Source organism: Quercus lobata, chromosome 12 (genome assembly GCF_001633185.2).
Source record: "Quercus lobata isolate SW786 chromosome 12, ValleyOak3.0 Primary Assembly, whole genome shotgun sequence".
In the NCBI taxonomy this organism is placed as follows: domain Eukaryota; kingdom Viridiplantae; phylum Streptophyta; class Magnoliopsida; order Fagales; family Fagaceae; genus Quercus; species Quercus lobata.
In genome coordinates, this window is record NC_044915.1 from 2,973,884 (window position 1) to 2,994,894 (window position 21,011).

General features: G+C 34.9%; 1 protein-coding gene across 1 annotated transcript; it reads right to left on the bottom strand.

Annotated features, from left to right (window-relative positions):
* Positions 1-3,510: 3,510 nt before the first annotated feature.
* Positions 3,511-14,203, bottom strand: LOC115970909 (methanol O-anthraniloyltransferase-like). The gene is made up of 2 exons (XM_031090531.1): positions 13,706-14,203; positions 3,511-4,687 (listed from the first exon to the last, which is right to left on the bottom strand). The coding sequence occupies exons 1-2, from the start codon at positions 14,156-14,158 to the stop codon at positions 3,758-3,760; spliced, it is 1,383 nt and encodes a 460-aa protein (XP_030946391.1). The 5' UTR covers positions 14,159-14,203; the 3' UTR covers positions 3,511-3,757.
* Between the last annotated feature and the right edge of the window lie 6,808 nt (positions 14,204-21,011).

Below are 21,011 nucleotides of genomic sequence, written 5' to 3' on the forward strand. Positions count from 1 at the left end.
TTATCTCTATAATCAAGTATGGTACTAAATTCCTTGTTTTTGGGTTTCCAGGCAAGAAGGGAAATAGAAATTTAGTTGGAACAACTTTGTGTGTGGTTCTCCTTTGTTACCCTTTTCAGTTTTCCAAGGTAGTTTGTCTTTTGAAATTTGGTCTAGAGTTTAAAAATAATATCTTTCAAAGCAACTTGAAATTCATGTATGAAATTCTATGTAAGATTTAAGTGATCAATCACTGTCTTTTTGACAAAGGTTTTCTTGAGAAACTGACAGTACGTCTAATGTCGAAAATATCGAACCAATTGGTGTTTGGTAACTGGACCACTTGAAAGTTGAAAGTTTTATTGCTATTCTTAATTTTGCTCCAGTCGTTTACACTTTACACTTTTTGTGCCAAAACAAGTCAATGTCATTGTAGATGTTTTTCCTGACGTACAAAATGGGGTGGTAGAAGCTCTCACATAGTGAAAACTAGTAAAAACTTTGCCAATTAAATGATGTCAAATATGTTGTCATTATTTTATATATATATATATATATATATATATATATTTTGTATATAGATAGCATTACTTCAGTTTATAAAGATGACGTTTCTTGACCAATTAAACTCATTTAACCACTTGACCAATATCACCCTTAACCACTAGCCCCTCTCTTAACAAAACACCCTCTTTTTTTTTTTTAAAGAGGATTGCATATAAACTTTTTTTAGTACAATAATGTTACAATCCCTTCTTTCACATAATAATTGGTTTCACTAATTAAAAATTTAGATGGGACTCATTATTTATGTTAGACATTATTGTACTTCAGGAGTACAGTATAATTTTCCAAAAGCTTTAAATAAATCAATGTTAGGCAAAGAAAAAATATTGAAAGTAAATACAATTTATTGGGTTGAGATTTAGGTGCAATACCTCTAATTCCCTAACAAACTTTTTGAACTTTTGAACTTTTTACCTTTTTAACTTTTTTTCATCTAATAATTGAAATTGAAAGTTTTTTTTTTTTTTTTTTTTTTTTTTTTTTTTTTTTTAAGAACTTTTTTATCTCAATCATTGAAAAGCATTGCATTCGGTGCAATACCATATCCGGTCTCAATCCTAATTTAGTTAACCCATGATTTTGAAGAGCATATTGACCGTATTCTCTCCTTTGTGAAGTGATATAACAAGAAAAGAAAAATATGTCAGATATACAAAATGGGGACTTCATAGGCCAACAAATAGTGAGCACAAAGTATACATCCCTTCATTTGACAACATTTGCTACTGTTATGCTCAAGCTTTTGTGGTTGCCAACAAACTACATCAGAAAGGAAAACTACGGTCTTCCCATGATAATTTTAACTTCAAATGGACAAAATTAAAATTTCTTCTTCTTAATAAAAAAAATCACATTTTGGCTATTGTGTCATCTGTTTATATATAATCTTCTACAATATGAGCTGCAATGTATAGAAAATAATCATACTAAATGTGACAGTTACATGAAAATTGAGAAATTAACTAAAGAAATACTCATACTAAATTAACATAGCTATGCATTTTATCAGAAAACGATAGGCTCACAAGTAGGTAGAACAACCCAAAAAAGTCCTAATTTAATATTGCATTGAATTGGAAAAATCTGTTGGCAGATTTCAGGTCCTACTCCCATATGAGTTCTCTTTAAAAGATGTTATGTTTATTTTCAAAGTTGGTATGTAGTCAATTAAGTCACGGATTAGTTTGTATGATCACACTGCTGTTGAGACATAGGTTAATCCTTCTGAAGGGCACAACCTCGCCAATGCAAAATCTGATAGATTTGCATTCCATTGCTCTTCTAGAAGGATATTAGAGGATTTGAAATCCCAGAAGATAATCTATTATATAACTATTACACAATATCCGTAGCATGTCAAATAGAAAGCTGAAATATCTTGGACTTGCATTACCAATTTTAACCGTCCCCTCTGTGTCTCTTTGTCTCTCTCTCTCTCTCCTTTCTTCAACAAGGGGAATCAAATAAACAGAGGGAAAATAGTATACTAAAGAACACCTTGAACTCCTGGCAGATGGTTATCCGGCCAGATCTGCAATACTATAAGTTTTTAAATTTATACACTATCAAAATTAAATTCATCTAATTCTGTACACCAACTCATCAGCTCTGTCAAAGATCTCTCTTAGTCACCTTATAAAACCCAACTTAACAATAGCCTTAAATCACCAAAAATCATAAGGTTTTTTTTCTATTAATAAAAATACTTTGCAAGCTTTATATCAAACAGACGGTGTGCAAACCCTAAAAAAGTGAACAATATTTTATGAGTTGGCCAAAGAACAAGACAAAAAACGAAATATGGTAAACAAAATCTTAGGAACTTGAAACAATGTCAAATTAGCTCAAACAGAAGTAAGGTTGCGCCAGACAAAGGAAGTGTCGATTGACACTTACTGGCCCAATTGGCACTTCCTCTCAAAATTAGAGTGCCGATTGGTACTCCTTGATCAAATGGTATGAAAAAAGAACAATAAAATTTAAAAAGCCTACTAACCCTAAATTCATTTTATATTGTATGAAGGAAAAGGTAATGTCTAGTTTCTAATGAAACAAGTTTTATATAAGCAATTTTAACTAAATTCTTCTTTATATTTAAAATCCATTATCATTATTATAAATATATGTATATATATATATATATATATATATATTTTAACTTCATTTTTCCTACCTTTTGAAATGTAAAATGACTAATTGAGTTTTTTTAGTTAAGTTTTGCGAACATACTTTTCAATTTATAATATACCAATCTACTTAATGTTATTGTGACATAATCAATTTAAGTATGATTTTATTAATTCTAATTTAGAAAAACTTCTTTTTTAGAAAAAACTAAGTGCCATTTTATCAATTTCTCTCTCATTTCTTCCTAAAAGTATTCCATATCCCAATTAATATTTTTAATATGAATTTATGACTGAAAAAACATTATCTACAATACAAAATTATAATAGACAAGAATAAAATAAATTTTAGGAATAATAGAATTTAATTTGTTAAAGTCACTACTTGAAACATCACTTGTTAGTAAAATAACTAAATAGCGTCAACCTACCCAAACAAAGATGGAGTTAACATACAACTCAACAAATTAATACTAATTCAACCGAAATTAATTTTGCATAGAAAATCAAATATCACGATTCATGCATTAAATTTTACAAAAAAATATGAAATTCTTTTCTAGTGTTAAGAGAGATAAATTGTTTGGTGTATGGTCATATAGAAAATTGAATGACTAGTTGACAATATATTGTGTGGGGGACTTTTTCTCAAAATTGAAACTTTGTCCTAATGAAAAATTGATCATCAATGATGGATTTCTATTTACCTACAATTTTGTGGCCTTGTTGGGGGGGGGGGGGGGGGGGGGGGAAGAGAACAAACATGAAACAAATCATCTATAATTTTATTTAAATTTTTTTTAATATAATTAATTATTAAATTAAAATTTTGGGAGCATTTTTTTCTAATAGGAGGCATTCCGTAATGGCTTAAATGGCCATGACTAAGAGCCGGCCCCAATGAGCAAAATATTATTCATCATCTTTGAGAAAATTAAAACCTTATCAAACTTGAGTATTCAACCCTAACACCACTCTATTAATACAACTCAAATTTGATTAAATTACAACTTTTACTACATTTTATTATAACATAGGAGACAATTTAAAACCTAACATAATTCACTGGACTTTCTCCAACTGCTCTAGAGTGTGGACATAATTTTTGTTGGCATTATGCCATAAGATTGATCAACTGGTTCCTGAGTTACCTTTAGCAACTCTAGTTGAAACCTTTCCATAGCAGGCAGAGGCAACCATATTGGTACTACAACTCCATCTTCCCCTTTGTTGTCTTTGAACCTTGCATAGAAGCTAGCAAATGGTATGGCCCCGCTAGGACCCCCATAAACTGGCTTCCCCCACCCGAAATCGATCCCTGAAAACCCAACTTGTGTTATATCAGCAACAAGAAAGTTCCCAGTTGTTATATAAGGAGGACGTCCTTTGATCACCACAAGATCTGCCACTGACCTTAAGTACTCTTCGCTCATTTCTGCCTTTGTCTTTTTGACCAACTCTAGTGCATATCCTAATGGATTTTTACATAGTAATTCAGCCTTGGAAAGTACAGTCGGGAATGCAAATGCATTCCCATAATATCCATTAGGCACTTGCAATTTCATGCGTTGCTTACCACGCAAATTGATAAAGCATGATAAACGAACAACATCATTTGGATCAAACTCAAGCGCGATCGTGCGGCATTTCCATAAAAAAGCAGTGAGTATCTCAAAGGTAGAGCATGTCTGAAGTTGTGGCGGAAGATGCTTCCGTATCGATCTCATCTCTTTTGGACCAAAAAAGAAAGACCAATGGACCATGTCGTTGTTCTCTGTTATTGTTGTGCATTTGTTGTTATTCACCATCTCGTACTCGTGATGTATACAAGTAATTCTTGGTGGGTCTCGTGCGTTTAAGATATGTCTTTGCCATACAGGTTGTTTCAATGGTACACGTGAACCGCTTGCCATCTCTGCAGCAGTGTTGAGGAATTGCACCAACCCAAGTGAATCACTGATAGTGTGGTTTAGTCGTACCGCAAAGATGAATCCTCCGCATGTCAAACGGGTCACCTGCAATTCGTTAGATGACAGTTTAGGCTACCAAGAAGAGGACAAATCCAAAAAAGGTGCCCCCATAAACAACATATTAAATAAATGTTAGCTATTTCAAATTTTACCGCAAAAACTTTACAGATAAATTAAATGTAACAAAAATATGATTGGTATTGCTTAAAAAACAAATTTGCTAATCTTTTCTCCTCTGGTAGGAGCTCTCTCCCTCGTTAAGTGCGAGAACCTCCCTCCCTTAGTTTAACTAAGGGTATTGCTTTCTTTCTTTTTTTGCTTACTTTCCGGCTGGTTCACTTACAGCAGACTACGGCTACTATCATGGCTGAGGATGTTATTGAGGGGTTGGAGAATATGCGATTAACAGTGGATGAAGAAGATGTCATTGCAATCCCTGATGAAGAACGAGTGGCAGAGATAGAGAGTTGCACTCTGAGTCTAGTTGGGAAGTTCCTAACGTGCAAGCCATTCAATAAGAGAGCGGCAAAAAACACTATTCGGAGAGCGTGGGGGATAGACAAGGGACTGCAGATAGTGGATGTGGGATCAAACCTTTTCCAATTCAAATTCCAAACTGAATTTGATATGGAATGAATCCTTAAGGGAGGGCCATGGACGTTTGATAACCAGTTGCTCATGTTGAAAAGGTGGCAGAAGGGGATGAGTGCCAGTAATGTAAAATTTGAGCATGCATCCCTATGGGTTCAGATTTTGGGGGCGCCGTTTGATATGTCGTCCCCACAAGTTGCAGCGGTAGTGGGTGGTAAACTGGGAATTCTGGAAGAAGTTGAGAAAAGGCGAAAACAGGACATTCAAAACTATTTCATGCGGGTTAGGGTAGCATTGCCAATATCGAAACCATTGAGGAGAGGGAGTTATCTAGCTGGGTCGGAGGGTGAAAGAGTGTGGGTTACTTTCAAGTATGAACGGCTCCCGGTGTTCTGCCATTACTGTGGTTTTCTCGGCCATGACACAAAACATTGTGCTGGTTATTTTGCAGCAGGGAAGAAAGAAGGTCCGGTGCAATTCCAGTATGGGGAATGGATGAAAGCAACCGGTGGCCGCCATAGGTCACCACAACGAAAAACTACTCCAGTTGATTCGGATGAAAGCAGCGCTGGACTGGAGCAACATGCGGAAGCTGATGGAGATCCGTCGTATAAGGTGGATGAAGCGGCGGCGGAGGAAGATCACAACCAAAACCCTAACGGAGACCATGTAACTGAAAAAGGAAATAGCGTGAATCAAGGGTCTGTTCCGGATATTCAGCAGAGCAATTCCGAAACGGTTGGTAATGAGGTTATCGGTTTGGAAAGTGAAGTTATGGCAGATACGGGAATAGTGGGACAGGTTTCAAACTTGAAGGGAATTGCTGACTCAGACAAAGTGAAAAGTGATGGAATAATTGATAGTGGAGTTGATGGGCTTAGTAGTAGGCCCAAACCAAAATGGACCCGGTTAGTGCGTATGGAAGTTGGGCCGGTTGCAAGTGAAGGACATAATTTTAAAGAGAAGCTGGGGAAGCGTAAGACCATGCATTGCACAGAGGAAGATAAACACGATGTCTGGGATGCGCCTGGTTTGAAGCAGCAAAAGGTGGATGGGAAGCAAATTTTTTCTTCTGAAAAATCGGCGAGGGTGGAGACACACCCTTGCCGGGAGCAATGAGACTTTTAAGCTGGAACTGCCAAGGGCTTGGGAACCCTTGGACAGTTCGAAGCCTCCGGAATATCGTGAGGAATCAAGATCCCAACGTCTGCTTCTTAATGGAGACCAGACTTGACAAGGAAGGATTTGAGGAGTGGTGTGGAGACTTAGCTTTTCCTAACAAGATTATTGTTAAACAACCAAACACAGGAGGTGGACTGGCCTTACTTTGGAAGAATGGAGTGCAACTGGAATTAATAAACTACACCATGCATCATGTGTTGGTTAAGGTGGTTGAAGAGGATGGTTTTGTATGGTTCTTAACGTGCTTTTATGGCTGGCCAGAAACTGATCAAAGATTTAAGTCATGGGCTTTACTTAATCATCTCAGGTCCTTTGTGAATGGGCCGTGGATGTGTATAGGTGACTTTAATGCTATTCTGAGCTCTTCTGAAAAATTAAGCAGACGACCGGCACAAGCAAGACTCATAGATGATTTTAGAGAAGCACTGGAGTTAAATGAACTAGAAGATTTGGGATACCATGGGTATCAATTCACTTGGAATAACAAAAGACCTGGAGAAGCAAATACTAGGGAGCGACTTGACCGAGCTGTGGCCACAGGAAGTTGGAGAAGAAAGTTCCCATTGACTACGGTGACTCATCTAGCATCCCATGCCTCTGACCATGCTCCAATAATATTACAAACAAGGTCCCACAAGCAACAAGCTCGGAATAGAGGCTGGCGTGGTTTCAAATTTGAAGAATCATGGCTCCTTTGGGAAGAATGCGAAGAGGTAATTAAGGAAGTATGGGAGCAAAGCTTGGAGAGTAGCTCAGATTTAAAAGCAATAAGGCAGAAGATTAAAACATGCGGAGATGAATTACAAGCTTGGGGGTCATCTAGAACACACCCCGACGCTAAGGAAATTAAACAACTCCAAACTCGGGTTGAAGTGTTACAAGCAGAGGAGTGTACAATGGAGAACAGGGCTGAATTTTTGGAGGTGAGCAAAAAATTAGACAACTTACTAAGGCAGCAAGAAATTTATTGGGCTCAACGATCCCGGGTACTTTGGTTAAAACATGGGGACAAAAACACAAAGTTTTTCCACTCAAAGGCCTCACAAAGGCAACGGAGAAACTTTATACATGGAATTAGAGATGAGGAGAACAATTGGGTTGAAGCACAGGAGGATATAGCAAGGGTGGCAATCAATTATTTTGGGAATTTGTTTAGTGCTAGTGAATGTAGCCAAATAGAAGAATGTCTGCAAGCAGTCCCACAGAAGGTTACAGAGGAGATGAGACTTATATTGTCTAGGGAGGTCAGTGCTGAGGAGATAAAGACAGCTTTGTTCCAAATGGGACCAACTAAGGCGCCCGGACCCGATGGTATGAATGCTCTTTTCTACCAAAAATTCTGGCATATTGTTGGTGATAATGTGATATCTGCTGTCCTTGATTTTTTAAATTCTGGTAATATGGTGTCTGAAATAAATTACACAAATATTGTGCTTATTCCCAAAGTACAGTCACCTGAAAAAATGTCAGATTTCCGGCCCATTAGCTTATGCAATGTCATATATAAAATTATTTCAAAGGTGTTAGCCAACAGATTGAAGCAGGTCCTTCCTCAGATTATTTCTCCTACACAGAGCGCATTTGTTCCGGGTCGCCTTATCACTGATAATGTGATGGTGGCATATGAGACCTTGCACACAATGCATGGAAGAAAGAAAGGAAAGAAGGGATCTCTTGCTCTCAAGCTTGATATTAGCAAAGCTTATGATCGGGTAGAGTGGGACTTTCTACGAGGTATTATGACTAAACTGGGTTTTCCTATGTTATGGATAAATTGGGTGATGACATGCATTACAACTCCAAATTTTTCTGTTCTCATTAATGGTAAACCTTTTGGCCATATATCCCCATCTAGAGGGCTCCGTCAAGGAGACCCCCTCTCGCCTTATTTGTTTCTCCTGTGTGCAGAGGGCTTTACTGCTTTATTAGCAAGGGCAGAGCTAGAGGAGCGTATTCATGGTGTCTCTATTTGTAGGAGAGCACCAAGGATTTCCCATTTGCTCTTTGCAGATGACTCTCTTCTTTTCTGCCAAGCTACTCAAAGGGAGGTTAATGAAGTAATTGGTATCATTCAGACATATGGAAGAGCTTCTGGCCAATGCATAAATATGGAAAAATCTTCGGTATTGTTCAGTAGCAATACTCCAAATACACAAAAAGCTTGGGTTAAGGATACTCTAGGGGTGAAGGAGGTGGAGCGTTTTGAGACTTACTTGGGACTGCCCACATTGATAGGCCGAGCGAAGTACCATGCCTTTGCTTACCTAAAGGATAAAGTTTGGAAGAAACTGCAAGGTTGGAAGGGTAAGATCCTCTCTAGAGCTGGGAAGGAATTACTAATCAAGGCTGTGGCCCAATCGATCCCCACTTACACTATGGGGGTGTTTTTATTACCAATAAAACTCTGTGATGAGCTAAACTCGATGTGTGCAAGGTTTTGGTGGGGACAAACTGAAAATGAGAGGAAGATACATTGGAAGAGTTGGGGGAGGCTCTCTCAATCAAAAAGGAAGGGAGGAATGGGTTTCCGTGATTTAAGGGCCTTCAATCTCGCTATGCTTGCAAAACAACTTTGGCGTATGGTGCAAAATCCGGAGTCTCTCATTTATCAATGTTTTAAATATAGATATTTCCCTAGGTGTAATCTGTTGGAGGCAGGTGATTCCACAAATAGCTCATATGTGTGGAAGAGCTTAATGGCTGCTATGCCTATTCTGAAGCAAGGAAGTTGTTGGCGTGTTGGAAATGGAGCTTCAATTAGTGTCATGAACGACAAATGGATTATGAACCACCCTACGTGCAAGGTTCTTCACCCCCCCGAAGTGCAGGAATGGGAGTGGAGAGTCTCAGATTTGATTGATCCGTATCTGAGGTGTTGGGATAGAGAGCTGATTTGGAATAAATTTCATGAAGAGGATGCTGAGGCAATTTGTAGAATGCCCTTGAGTCACCAGTGTGCAGCGGACCAACTCATATGGATTTATAATAGATATGGGAAATATTCTGTAAAATCCGGATACCATGTAGCAACACAAATTCTTAAGGTGGATGAATGGACTGAATGCTCATCGGGTTCAGCTGGAGTGGAGGTGTGGATGAAGTTGTGGAAACTGAATGTCCCATGCAAGATTAAAATTTTTGGGTGGAGGGCTTGTCAAAACATTCTGCCAACCCGTGTCAATTTAGCCCAAAGGAAGATTATTGAGAATACGTACTGTGAGTTGTGCAAAAGAGCTCCAGAGAATGGAATTCATGTGCTTTGGGAGTGTGGTGTAGCGCAAGGTGTATGGGCTGGAAGTTTAGTCAAACTACAAAAATGTACTCATGGCCAAGGTGATGTTTTGCAACTCTTTGCTGATTTACTGAAGAGGTTGTCCACAGAAGAGTTTGAATTATTCTTAGTTCTGGCCTGGTTTATCTGGAACCAATGGAATTCAGTGATACATGGGGGGAAATTGAAAGACCCTCGGCAAGTTCTTAGAAGGGCAGAGGATTTTCTGGCAGAGTATCACCAAGCACAGGAACAATTGCAACTGGTGCCGAATGTACAGCAGCAGATAACGGGTTGGCAACCACCTCCATCAACTAAGTACAAGCTGAATTTCGATGCGGCAATTTACACAGACATAGGGCGGTTAGGAGTGGGAGCAATTATTCGAAATGAAAGCGGAGAAGTCATGGCTGCCTTGTCTGCTATGGGACCTTTTGTTCAAGATAGTGAGGAAGCTGAGATAGTTGCTTGCCGAAAAGCTCTTGAATTCTCCATAGATGCAGGTTTCACGGATTTGGTAATTGAAGGGGACAATGTGAATGTTATGAGAGCCATTGCATCGAACTGTATGGACACTTCCAGACTAGGTACGGTAATTGAAGACATTCACTGGCTGGTGAGGGGCCTGAGATGGTGTTCAGTCAGCTGTGTAAAGCGCAGTGCAAATACTGCTGCCCATTGTTTAGCCCGCTTTGCTAGGAATGTCTCTGATGAATTGGTATGGATTGAGGACTGTCCTCAACCTGCCAGGGAAGCTGTGTGTAATGACTTCTTGACGTTACTTGAATGAAAGGCTATTCACTCTTCAAAAAAAAAAAAAAAACATATTAAGTGTATGTTTGACTCCAGATTAAAAAGTCAGTTTATTTTACTATTAAACTTTTTTTTTTTACTATTTATGAACCCTACTGTACTTTTTGGTACTATTCATGGATCCTGCTGTACTATTTCAGCTAACTTTTACCTTTATCTACAGTATTTTTAGCAAAAAAGTTTTCAATTTTAGCAAAATAAGCGAATCCCGAATAGACCCTAAATGAATGTTTGAATTTTTTTTTTTTTTTTAATGATTGATGATCCTTCATTTATAAGACTTGTGTGGTTAAATCTATTATATTTTTAACTTCACGGAAATGCCAATTGAACTACATGACTTTTAATATCATTAATTAATAGGAAATGAAAATGCCGATGCACTTAAAGGTAAGTTTTTTTTTTTTTTTTTTTCCCAAATAAAAACCACTCACAACAATAACAAGTTTACAACAACAACAAAAATTATAACAAGAGTAAAATATGTCCAAAAAAGTCAAAGACATTTGACTTTTGATTTAATCCATAAAATTGTGCTACATAAACTTGTAGGCATTATAATTTTACACATCATTATTTTAATATTTATTTTTAATTTAAACTTAAATTTCATATATTCTATATTTAAACTCTCTATTAGAATCTTGAATATATCATATTTTCTTTAAATTGTAGACTATATAATTTCATATACAAAATATTTTACAAATCTTTTTACAAATTGCTGATGTGGTGAGTGATTATTGGTAAATAAAAAAAATGATATTAATAATGGGTTTAGATAAAAACTAATAAGAGGTTAGCCACTTCGACATTATATAAAAATGTCGTAAAATAGTTTGTGACTGTACAAATACAAGCATAATAAATGTCTCAAATATTTGACTTTTGGTTGAACTCATAATTGTCACATAAGCTTTTAGATCTCACAATTTTATATGTCATTATTCTAATATTTATTTTTAATTTAAAATTAAACTTTATTCTATATTTAAACCCTCCATTAGAATCTTTGTATATCATATTTTCTATAAATAAGAGATTATATAATTCCATATATGACACATATTATAAGTGCATAATGTTATAAAACATATTTACAAAAAAAAAATCATAATAAATTTCTATTAATAACTAACATGATTATAAAATTTTATATTAAAATATAAAAAATAAACAATATAAAAAAATCATATTATATTGAACTTTTTCGTGTATGGCACAATCCCCGAATAGTTAATTTTATCTTTAAAAGCTGTGAGTTATATAAAGAAAATAAAAAGATGAGGATTTTTATTAATATATAGTAGATAATATGATTTGAAAAGTTATTAAAGTTGTGTCTATTAACTTTTCAAAATAAATATGTTTTAAAATACTTCAAAAGTGTATAAATGATTAATAAGTTCTCCAAATAGAGTCCGCACTAGTCTTTATTCTTAATTATTATGTGTGGTGTATTCAGTGCCTGAAAATATGTAATTTAAAAAATAAAATGTTACCTGTGAAATAAACTATCTCTTTTGATTCTAAAAAAAAAAAAAAAAAAAACTATCGATTTTATGAGAAATGGAGAGGAACTAACTAATGATATTCAAGGAATATTAATTAGTTCGAATTTGATGCAAAGTAATCAACACCATATTGGTATTGGTTGTACTGACAGTATGTACCCTATGAACTATTAAACTGATACCAGTACACCAGCCCCTTTGAAGCATACATGATAAAATATACGGCTATATCAAGGAATTTTGGGGAATTTCGGTCGGAACAAATGATTAAAAATTGTTAACAAATTAAAACAAATGTCATAAAACATGTTATTTAAACATATTAATATATTAGGTTAATATAATTAGGTAAAAATTTGGGCTTACAGGATATTTAGATTTTAAATTATATGTAAATTGCGGTAAACCCAAAATGGAACGCACTAGTATTAACTAGAAACGAAAAATTTAGGGGGTGTTTGGTTTAGGCATTTTCATCACTCATTACTCAAAATTTGTGGACTCCACCAGTGATTTTCTTGTTCGCCTTAAATTTTATTCTAAATTTTCACCACTCAAAACTCAAAAAAGTGAGAATGAGTGATGAGATATTAAATCAAGTTTTATGAGTTTTCAGATTTTAGAAAATTGAGTTAAGAGGCAAAATAGTAATAACACACAAAAAATGGGACCCACATGTGATGAATTGTCTCATCAAGTCGGATGGTTTTTATTGCTCAAGAAAAGGGTACTATACCTAGGGTCCCACCAACTGAGTTATACTTTGTTTTTTACAAACCAAAAACAAAGGAAATATCAAGTGCCAAACAAAAATTGGAGATGAGTTCAGGAATTATGAGTTATGAGAATGAGTTTATGAATCGTGAGTTATAAAAATTGAGATGTGAATTATGAGTAGGGGTGGCAATTCGTGTTCGCGTGTCGGGTTCGTGTCATGTCAACTCATGAGTATTCAACTATATAGTTCAATATTAATCCAACATGTTTATTAAACGGATCAAGATTTCTCAACCCTAACATGACCCATTTATTAAACGGATTAGTCGTGACAACCTGTTTATCAGATTTTATCAAAATGAAAAAAAAAAAAAAAAAATTATGAAAAAACAAACAAATAAATATTTTTAATATAAAATTCAAAACTAACGAGTAACTACATTACAAATAATCATTCAAAACTAAAGTGTATCCCAGTATCACAAATAATCAATCACAATATGTTAAACAAAATAAACTACAACTAATAAGTTTATATACCTAGAGTTTTAAGGGTATATTGGTAAAATGTCATTTAATTAAACGGGTCAGACAGGTCAAATGGGTTCTATGTGTTTAACACTAACTCAACTTGTTTATTAAACAGGTTAATCGTGTTAACCCGAATATGACACGAACCCTTTAAGCGTTAAACCATAACTTGGTAATTTCGCATCTTGTCGTGTTGAGTTTGCGGGTTGTGTCTAATTTTGTCACCCATAATTATGAGTTATGGGTGAGATGTGAACCAAATAAGGTAGTTCTTTAGATTAAACTGAAATGACATTGAGTACTGTATTAATTACTTTGATTTAGGCCCTAATAATGGTTTCACCAGCCCACTACATTAAAATTAACCTTCGAATTCAGAATCTATGGTATTAATTTATAACTTGGAGTGGAGGGAATTTAGCGACGACTTTAACATATGTATACCTGAATGAGTAGCAAAGGCCATCCAAGTATACCATTAGAGCCAGGAACATCTCGTAGAAACTCATCAATATATGGGCATGGTGGTTGTATTGTGTCACCAAGCTGCTCCAGTGTGATGTCCGCATCAGCTTCAACGAACAAGATTCCTTCTCCGGTGCAATCCACCATAAGTTTCCAGTTACGTCCTTCCCTAAGCCTACCTGCAAAAGGGTAATAATACACTAGTGCTTTAGCTAGAGCTGCTTTGATGACTTTCATGGGGTCTTTCTGAACCATCAATGGATTACTGTCTGAGTAAAACATTATAAATGGAATCTGAAAACGAAGGCCTTCTTGGTCATCTATGTCTGATAGTTGCTTTAACTCATAAGGTGTTGGTTCTGCAGGCACAATTAACTCCGGCTCGCAATGTCTCACTGAGAATACTAGAGGGGAAGAAGGTGGCATAGACATTTTTTGTGGGTGCAAAAGGAATAAGTAAAAGAAACAGAAAATATATGAAGTGAAAGTGGACGAGGGTCTTCTTATATTTATATCCATCCATTGGTTTTCTTGTATTACAATCGAAAGTAAAAGCTATTCAGCAGAGAGAAAAAAAAGCAGTGAAAGCAAAAGCTCTTTCATCAAACAAAAGTATGCCACATCGGTGGGACCAAAAACATAAATTATGTTACAAGCATCCTTAGATAACCACGTTGCTTAGGATTCAGACTTGCATGGCCACGTTGCTAAGGATGAAGACTTGCCTGGCCACGTTGAAAAGAAGATTTCCGTAGCCAGCCACGTTGCTAAAGAGATATAGATGACGTTTCCTGATATCACTTCTTGTTTAGATTGGTTTGGTTTTAATTGTTTAGGATCTGTGGTTTATATTGGTATTGTTTAGATTAGTTTGATTTCAAGTTCTAATAAGCTAAGCATTATCGTAGCAAGGGTTTCAAATAAAGGATGAGCTATGATAGCTATCCGATATAGGTTGGCAGTAAGTTTATCATTATCTTGTAATGTGTATTTATATTCAAAAGTATGAAATGGAAAGGCTGATCAGTTTATTTTAATTAATTAAATTCTAAAAAAGGTCCGATTTCCCTCGAAGAAAACCACTTAAAGCGCCTTCAACCACTTTCTAATATTTATTTCATCAAAATAGGCAAGAGATGAAGAGGTAGAGAACGTGGAATCCAAGTTGAACATGACAAATTACATGTGAGGAATTAAAAACATAAATTACATTTGAGGAATTAATAATGAGGAATTAATAAGTATTGTGATAAAATGTTTTGGTTTCTTATTAAAGGTCTAACGCAACGTTTATTGATTGGTGGCGTAAATTTGACTTTTTACACCAGCTCCTAACCGCATGTTTTTTATATATTTATATTGTACCTTACAATAGAAAAGAGGAATTTTCCTTTATATACATCAGGGCTTTTTTTGTTTTTTTTTTTTTTTTTTTTTTCAATATCGAACAATTTTGAAATATAAAGGTTTTGTGGTGCTGCTACTTCCAACACCAATTGCACCTAACAGAGATTTTTATTTTTGTTTAGGATATAGGATAGATACTACGTGCAGCAACTTCTTTCACACGTCAAATACTAGTAGAAAGATTTGGCACCACACAAATTTGGCTGTAAATATTAAGCTCAACCACAAAGAAATCCGGTTTAACCCACGTGCTTTTTTTTTTTTTTTTAATGTCTCTTTCTCTCCTTTCTTCCAAAGGAACATGAAATTCATGTTTAACAAAGGTTTTCGTGGGGAACTGGCAGGCAAAAATATCCAGAATATTCCTCGTACAAAGTCTAACGTTGGAAAGGAATAAACTGTTGAATCAATTGGCAACCGACAAATATAAATTCACCAAGGGGACTCACTGTCATCGGACCACTTCAAACTTGAAAGTTCTATTGCTGACCTTAATTTTGCTCCACTCGTTTTACAGTACTTTTTGTGCCAAAAGGCCCAAAACAAGCCATTATGCGATTGTAGACTACTAGACTTTTTTCTTGACATGTAAAACGTGATGGTATAGCTCCTTCCTGGAAAGCATATACTACACCCACACTTTTCACGTGTCTGGATGGATCATGTATATTAGTTTTAGGGCAACACTAATTATTAGGAGAATACTGAAATTATCCTCAATTTCATTAAAAATAATAATTATATATTGAAATGTAGAGTCTGTAGACTGTAGATTAATGTCATTAAGGTCAAATTAATAATATATATTGAAGTGTAAAAAATATCCAGAATATTTATGATTTTTTTAACTTTATGTTTAAATGTTGATACATGATCACTATGTAAAGTTTATGCGATAGTACCTTATTAACACCAATTAATTAAATAATCACAAGCAATATTGAGAATGAAATTTATTCGAACAAATTATCAACACCAAGAAGGGATTCACACAAAAACATTGCAAACAATGGCGACTACAAGAATTTTTTTTTTTAGTGAGTCATTAAGAAAATTAGATTAAAAAAACACACATATGAAATAATAATAATAATAATAATAATAACACGCAGATGAAACACATGCACACACGTATGTATTATAAATTTATAATTGAGAAAGAGACGCTCATAACTTACTCACAAACATTTACTCTTTACTCTTAGAGAGAGAGATTTGCATTATTGTTTGGTGTGGGCTAGACTGATATATGATCAAAGTGTACAAAAATATTTTTAGCAGTAAATTAAAATTGTAAAAAAAATATTATTTTTATATACAAGGTTTTTTTTTTTTTTTCAAGTCAACAAGCTCATATGAACCACCTGGAGTACCTATAGCGTCACCCCTAACTTCAAATTTACATGGAAATACCGTTTGTCTTGAAGAATAAATCACAGGATAATTTTGTCCAATCTGTCATGATAAATGGACATATATGGCACTCAAATCTATACTTAAAATTAGTCGACAACCCAAGCAATGCAAGAGAAAGTTTAGAATAACATGATTTTTTTCGCTTTTTTTTTATATAAATATGAAATTTGATAATTATTAACTGAAATTTATTCTAATTGTGTTTATATAAAGAATTATATATATATATATATATATATATTCTAGCATTGGATTATTATTGTGTTGCTATATGGAACTATAGATTCTACCATTTAAAAAAATATGATTTGTTGAAATTATAATATACACTGTAATTATAGAATAGAAATTAAAAATTGAATTATAAAATATATAAAATATCTCAAAATCTTATGTGACACAATATTATGAAGTCAACAAAAACTCAAATTGATTTACACACACACATATTTGGATTCACAATAATTGAAGAAAATACAAGAATATTAAATAAATTAGGAAATAAGACCCAGAATATGGTGAAACTAACAACGCAACAAGATCTCTACTATGAATACTACAAGTCTAGACCTAGAAAAATTGGACTCGAACCCATTAACTTCACTCAACATGAAGGGAAATAGCCCAACCTTTAGAAAAAACGGGTTAACCTATACTCGATCCCACAAGTTTTTTAAGTAAGGAGAATTTTAAAGGATTTTTTTTATTTTTTATTTGAAGGTAATATGCAAAGTTGGATGTTCTCTATTAGTGAAAAAATCATTACAGTCAATTTTTGAACTCTTTTTAAGGGCAATCAATCTCTTTAGCATTCCTATAGCCACAGTTGTGTTTGTATCAACTTTTAACTTTTAACTTTTGTATACAACTTTTTAATATCTCACTTTTTTCACTTTTTTCCCCAAATTTTCTCACTTTTTTAAGGTACAAGTATATTTTAACACATTTTCAGCAAAAATTTAAATAATTTGAATTATGAATTATGAATTGTGTAAATTTAAGAATTTATGTATTATTTAAAATTTATTTTTTGAGAAATTTGTTTTCTGTTCTTTTATTTGTATTAAAAGGAAGATAAAAAAACAATATGATCTTGTTATTATTAGTGTTGTTGCTACTATTATTGTTGTTTTTTTTCCCCCTACATGGTACATGGGAAAAAATACAGGTAACCTAATCGACCCAATCCACTTGCAACTCGTTTAGGATTGCCTGTTTCTTAATCAAACCTGATCTGACCCATAACCCAATTAAACTGACCTAACCAGACTCATTTTCCAAGTCCAACTATAACTCTCTTTAGTTGTAGAATGAAAGAAGGAATCACATTAGGTTTCAGACAAGCATGGAGGTCAATTGGTATGTGTTTTGATCACAAGTTGGACAAAGACCAACCAATAAGGTTTTTCGGAGGCACTTCGATGGTTGTCAGAGGAAAATCACAATAAAGCTCAAAGTAAGTTGATGCAATAGAGTGCATATGTTTCTTCTGTTTTAGAGGGGCTTATGTAGAGTTCTACTAACAATGGCTAGTGGGATCTTCCCTATACAGTTAGGAAGAGGACCTGACATCACGCCATCTTCCATAATTTACTAGGGGACTCTGCCAAAGGTCACCTTCCCCATGGTTGCAAGGAAAGACCCAATTATATTACATTAAATGTAAAGAATGATAGAAGCATTTGTAGCTTATGCAAAAAAAATTGTCTATTTTAGCTTTTAAGTCATTATTTTTTCTATTTTACATACTTATTTTTCAAAACATCTTATATCAGATTATTTTTTTTACTCTAAAATTTATTAAAATATTAATTTTTTAATTGTTTCTCTCTTTTTAGACATAACAACCACCATCTACTTTCTTCCTTGATCTTCATGATATGTAAAATAAATAAAAAAACTTGATGGGGGCTAAATTTAAAAAAGAAGAAAAGCTTTGCAAGCATGGGTGAAGCCCATCAAGCAAAAGCATGATCGTCCAAGAAAGAATAGTCATCCATGTCACAAGGGCATGGATGACCAAATAAGACTTAGCTAATTTTAAAGAAAACTTTCTAATGATTCAATATAATCAGACCACGATTCGCCATTCCAAAAATGTGGGGAGGATTCCCCGTAATTTGCTCCACTTTCTCCATTAACCCCACACATCCCTCATGATGAGAGTGGATCCAAACAAGTAGACCCACTCCTAATTCTCTATAAAAGGATAAAGTCCCTTTCAACCAAGGTAAGTTTTTACTATTCACAAAAATCATCATCCTTGTGTTCTAGAGAGAATATTGACTTAACCGTTGGAGGGTCCTTGGCCAATTCACACTGGTCATCTTTGACAGTTTTTCTTTTTCTCTTCAGGTCTTCAAGCCATCACCATAGCCCAAAACATTCAGTCTATTGATTTTTGTGTATCATCAGTTGGTGCCGTCTGTGGGAAAGTTTGGCCTATTTCCAAGTGTTAACTGCCTTACTTTTCAAGACAAAAAACTGCATGGTTTAGACTAGGTCTATGGCCACCAATCCAGAACACTAGGAGAGTGGAAACGCCTCTAGTCACCCAAATCGTGCACCCGCACCACCACTGACTGTCTAGCAACAATTGCAATCCGTGGCAGTTGCGATGGCGGACTTGATGCAACAAAACTAGGAGTTAACTAAAGAAGTCAATAGACAACGCTGACAGTAACGTGGCAAGGAACATGGGCAAAATTCAAAGAATGGAGAGGTAGAGAACGACGTTGAGGGAGGAGATTAGTCCAGAGGTACTGTCACTTGTAGGGTACCACACTTGGAAAGAGAGATGGACTAGATGAAAAGAGCTATGGAGGAGATGAAGGACTCCATGATGAGAGCAAACCATGTGGATGATCTCGTCCATAGAACTAACTTTCTCTTTACTGCGTCTATCACGAGTCATCCTCTACCTTCCAAGTTCAAAATGCCTACCCTGGATTCATATGATGGGATGCGAGATCCTTGTGATCATATTGCCACAGTTAAGACGACCATGCATCTCTAAGGCGTTCCAGATGAAATCATCTGTGGAGCCTTTCCTACCACATTGAAAGGCCCAGCTAGAGTATGGTTTGGTAAGCTACCACCCAATACCATAACTTCGTTCCAAGAGTTGAGCAAGTTGTTTGTCAACAATTTCGTCGGAGGCCAAAGGCATAAGTGTTCCTCGTCCAGTTTACTGAATAGAGAGCAAGGAAAAAACGAAAGTCTTCGAGCTTTCATTAGCCACTTTAATAGGGAAGCCTTGTTGGTAGATGAGATGGACAATAAGATCCTCTTGGTAGCCTTCTACAATGGGGTTACCTCAGATTTGTTCATCCACAAGTTGTATGACCAAGAGCCACAGACGACAATGGCTAAGTTAGTACACTTAGTTCAAAGTTTCATGGATGCTGAGGACACCATTATTGCCAAGAAAAAGAAGGCTGAATGAGTGGAAACTAGTTATGTACATCATTCGGAGCAAGGTCTTCGTCCAAAGAAGGCTAAGACAGAGAAGAAGTGAGGAAGCTAAGAGTAAGAACGGCAAAATTTGTCTTCATGGACGAGGTATAGTATAAAAGGGGTTTTTCTCAGCCCAATCTAAGGTGTTTGACTCCAAACGAGTCAAACTACATCCTAAGAGATGTCCATGAAAGAGCCTTTGGAAATCATTTAGGGGCTAGATCCCTCATTGTAAACACAAAATTTCTCAATTGCAGAAAATCGAACAATTGAAAAGAAATATGGTTTGCAAATATAAATTTGTATTGATGAATAACGAGTACAATCTCTATTTCAATTATTTTACAAAAGAATATCTTCTGATTCTATCTTCTTTGAACTTGACTTGAACAAGAATTTTCTTGACTTTAATTGGAAGATGGATTGATCGGTCTTCACAATAAATCTCTAACTTCGAGCTTATTAGAGATTTATTGTCCTTCAAGTTCTTCAAGCCCTTCAAATGTTCTTCAAGTTCTTCGAATGTTCTTCAAGTTCTTCGAAGATGCTTCAAGTTCTTCAAATTTTCTTGAGACAGAATTTCTCCAGAGCTTGGCCCTCTTGAAAACTTGGTGTTGAAAATGAGAAGGGATGTCCTCTATTTATAGTGATTTTAGAGGATAAGCTCTACTTCGAATTGATATACTTGAAAGTATGTAGTAGACTTTTGATTGACCCAAATTCTTCTTAGAGATAATTATCGCTATTTATCTATTTTGATAAATATCATATTTTGATAAAGATAATAATCAATAAAGAAAAATAATTATCTCTATTTAATTTATTTTAATAAAGATAATTATCTATCAATTTTAAATAGAAAATTTATCTTTATTTTATTTATTTATAAAGATAATTATCCATAAATTTTGAATAAGAAATTTATCTTTATCTTGTGGGCCAAATGACACGTGGCAAATTTTGATATGCCAATTTGATGTCAATTTGGATGACATATGTCATTATT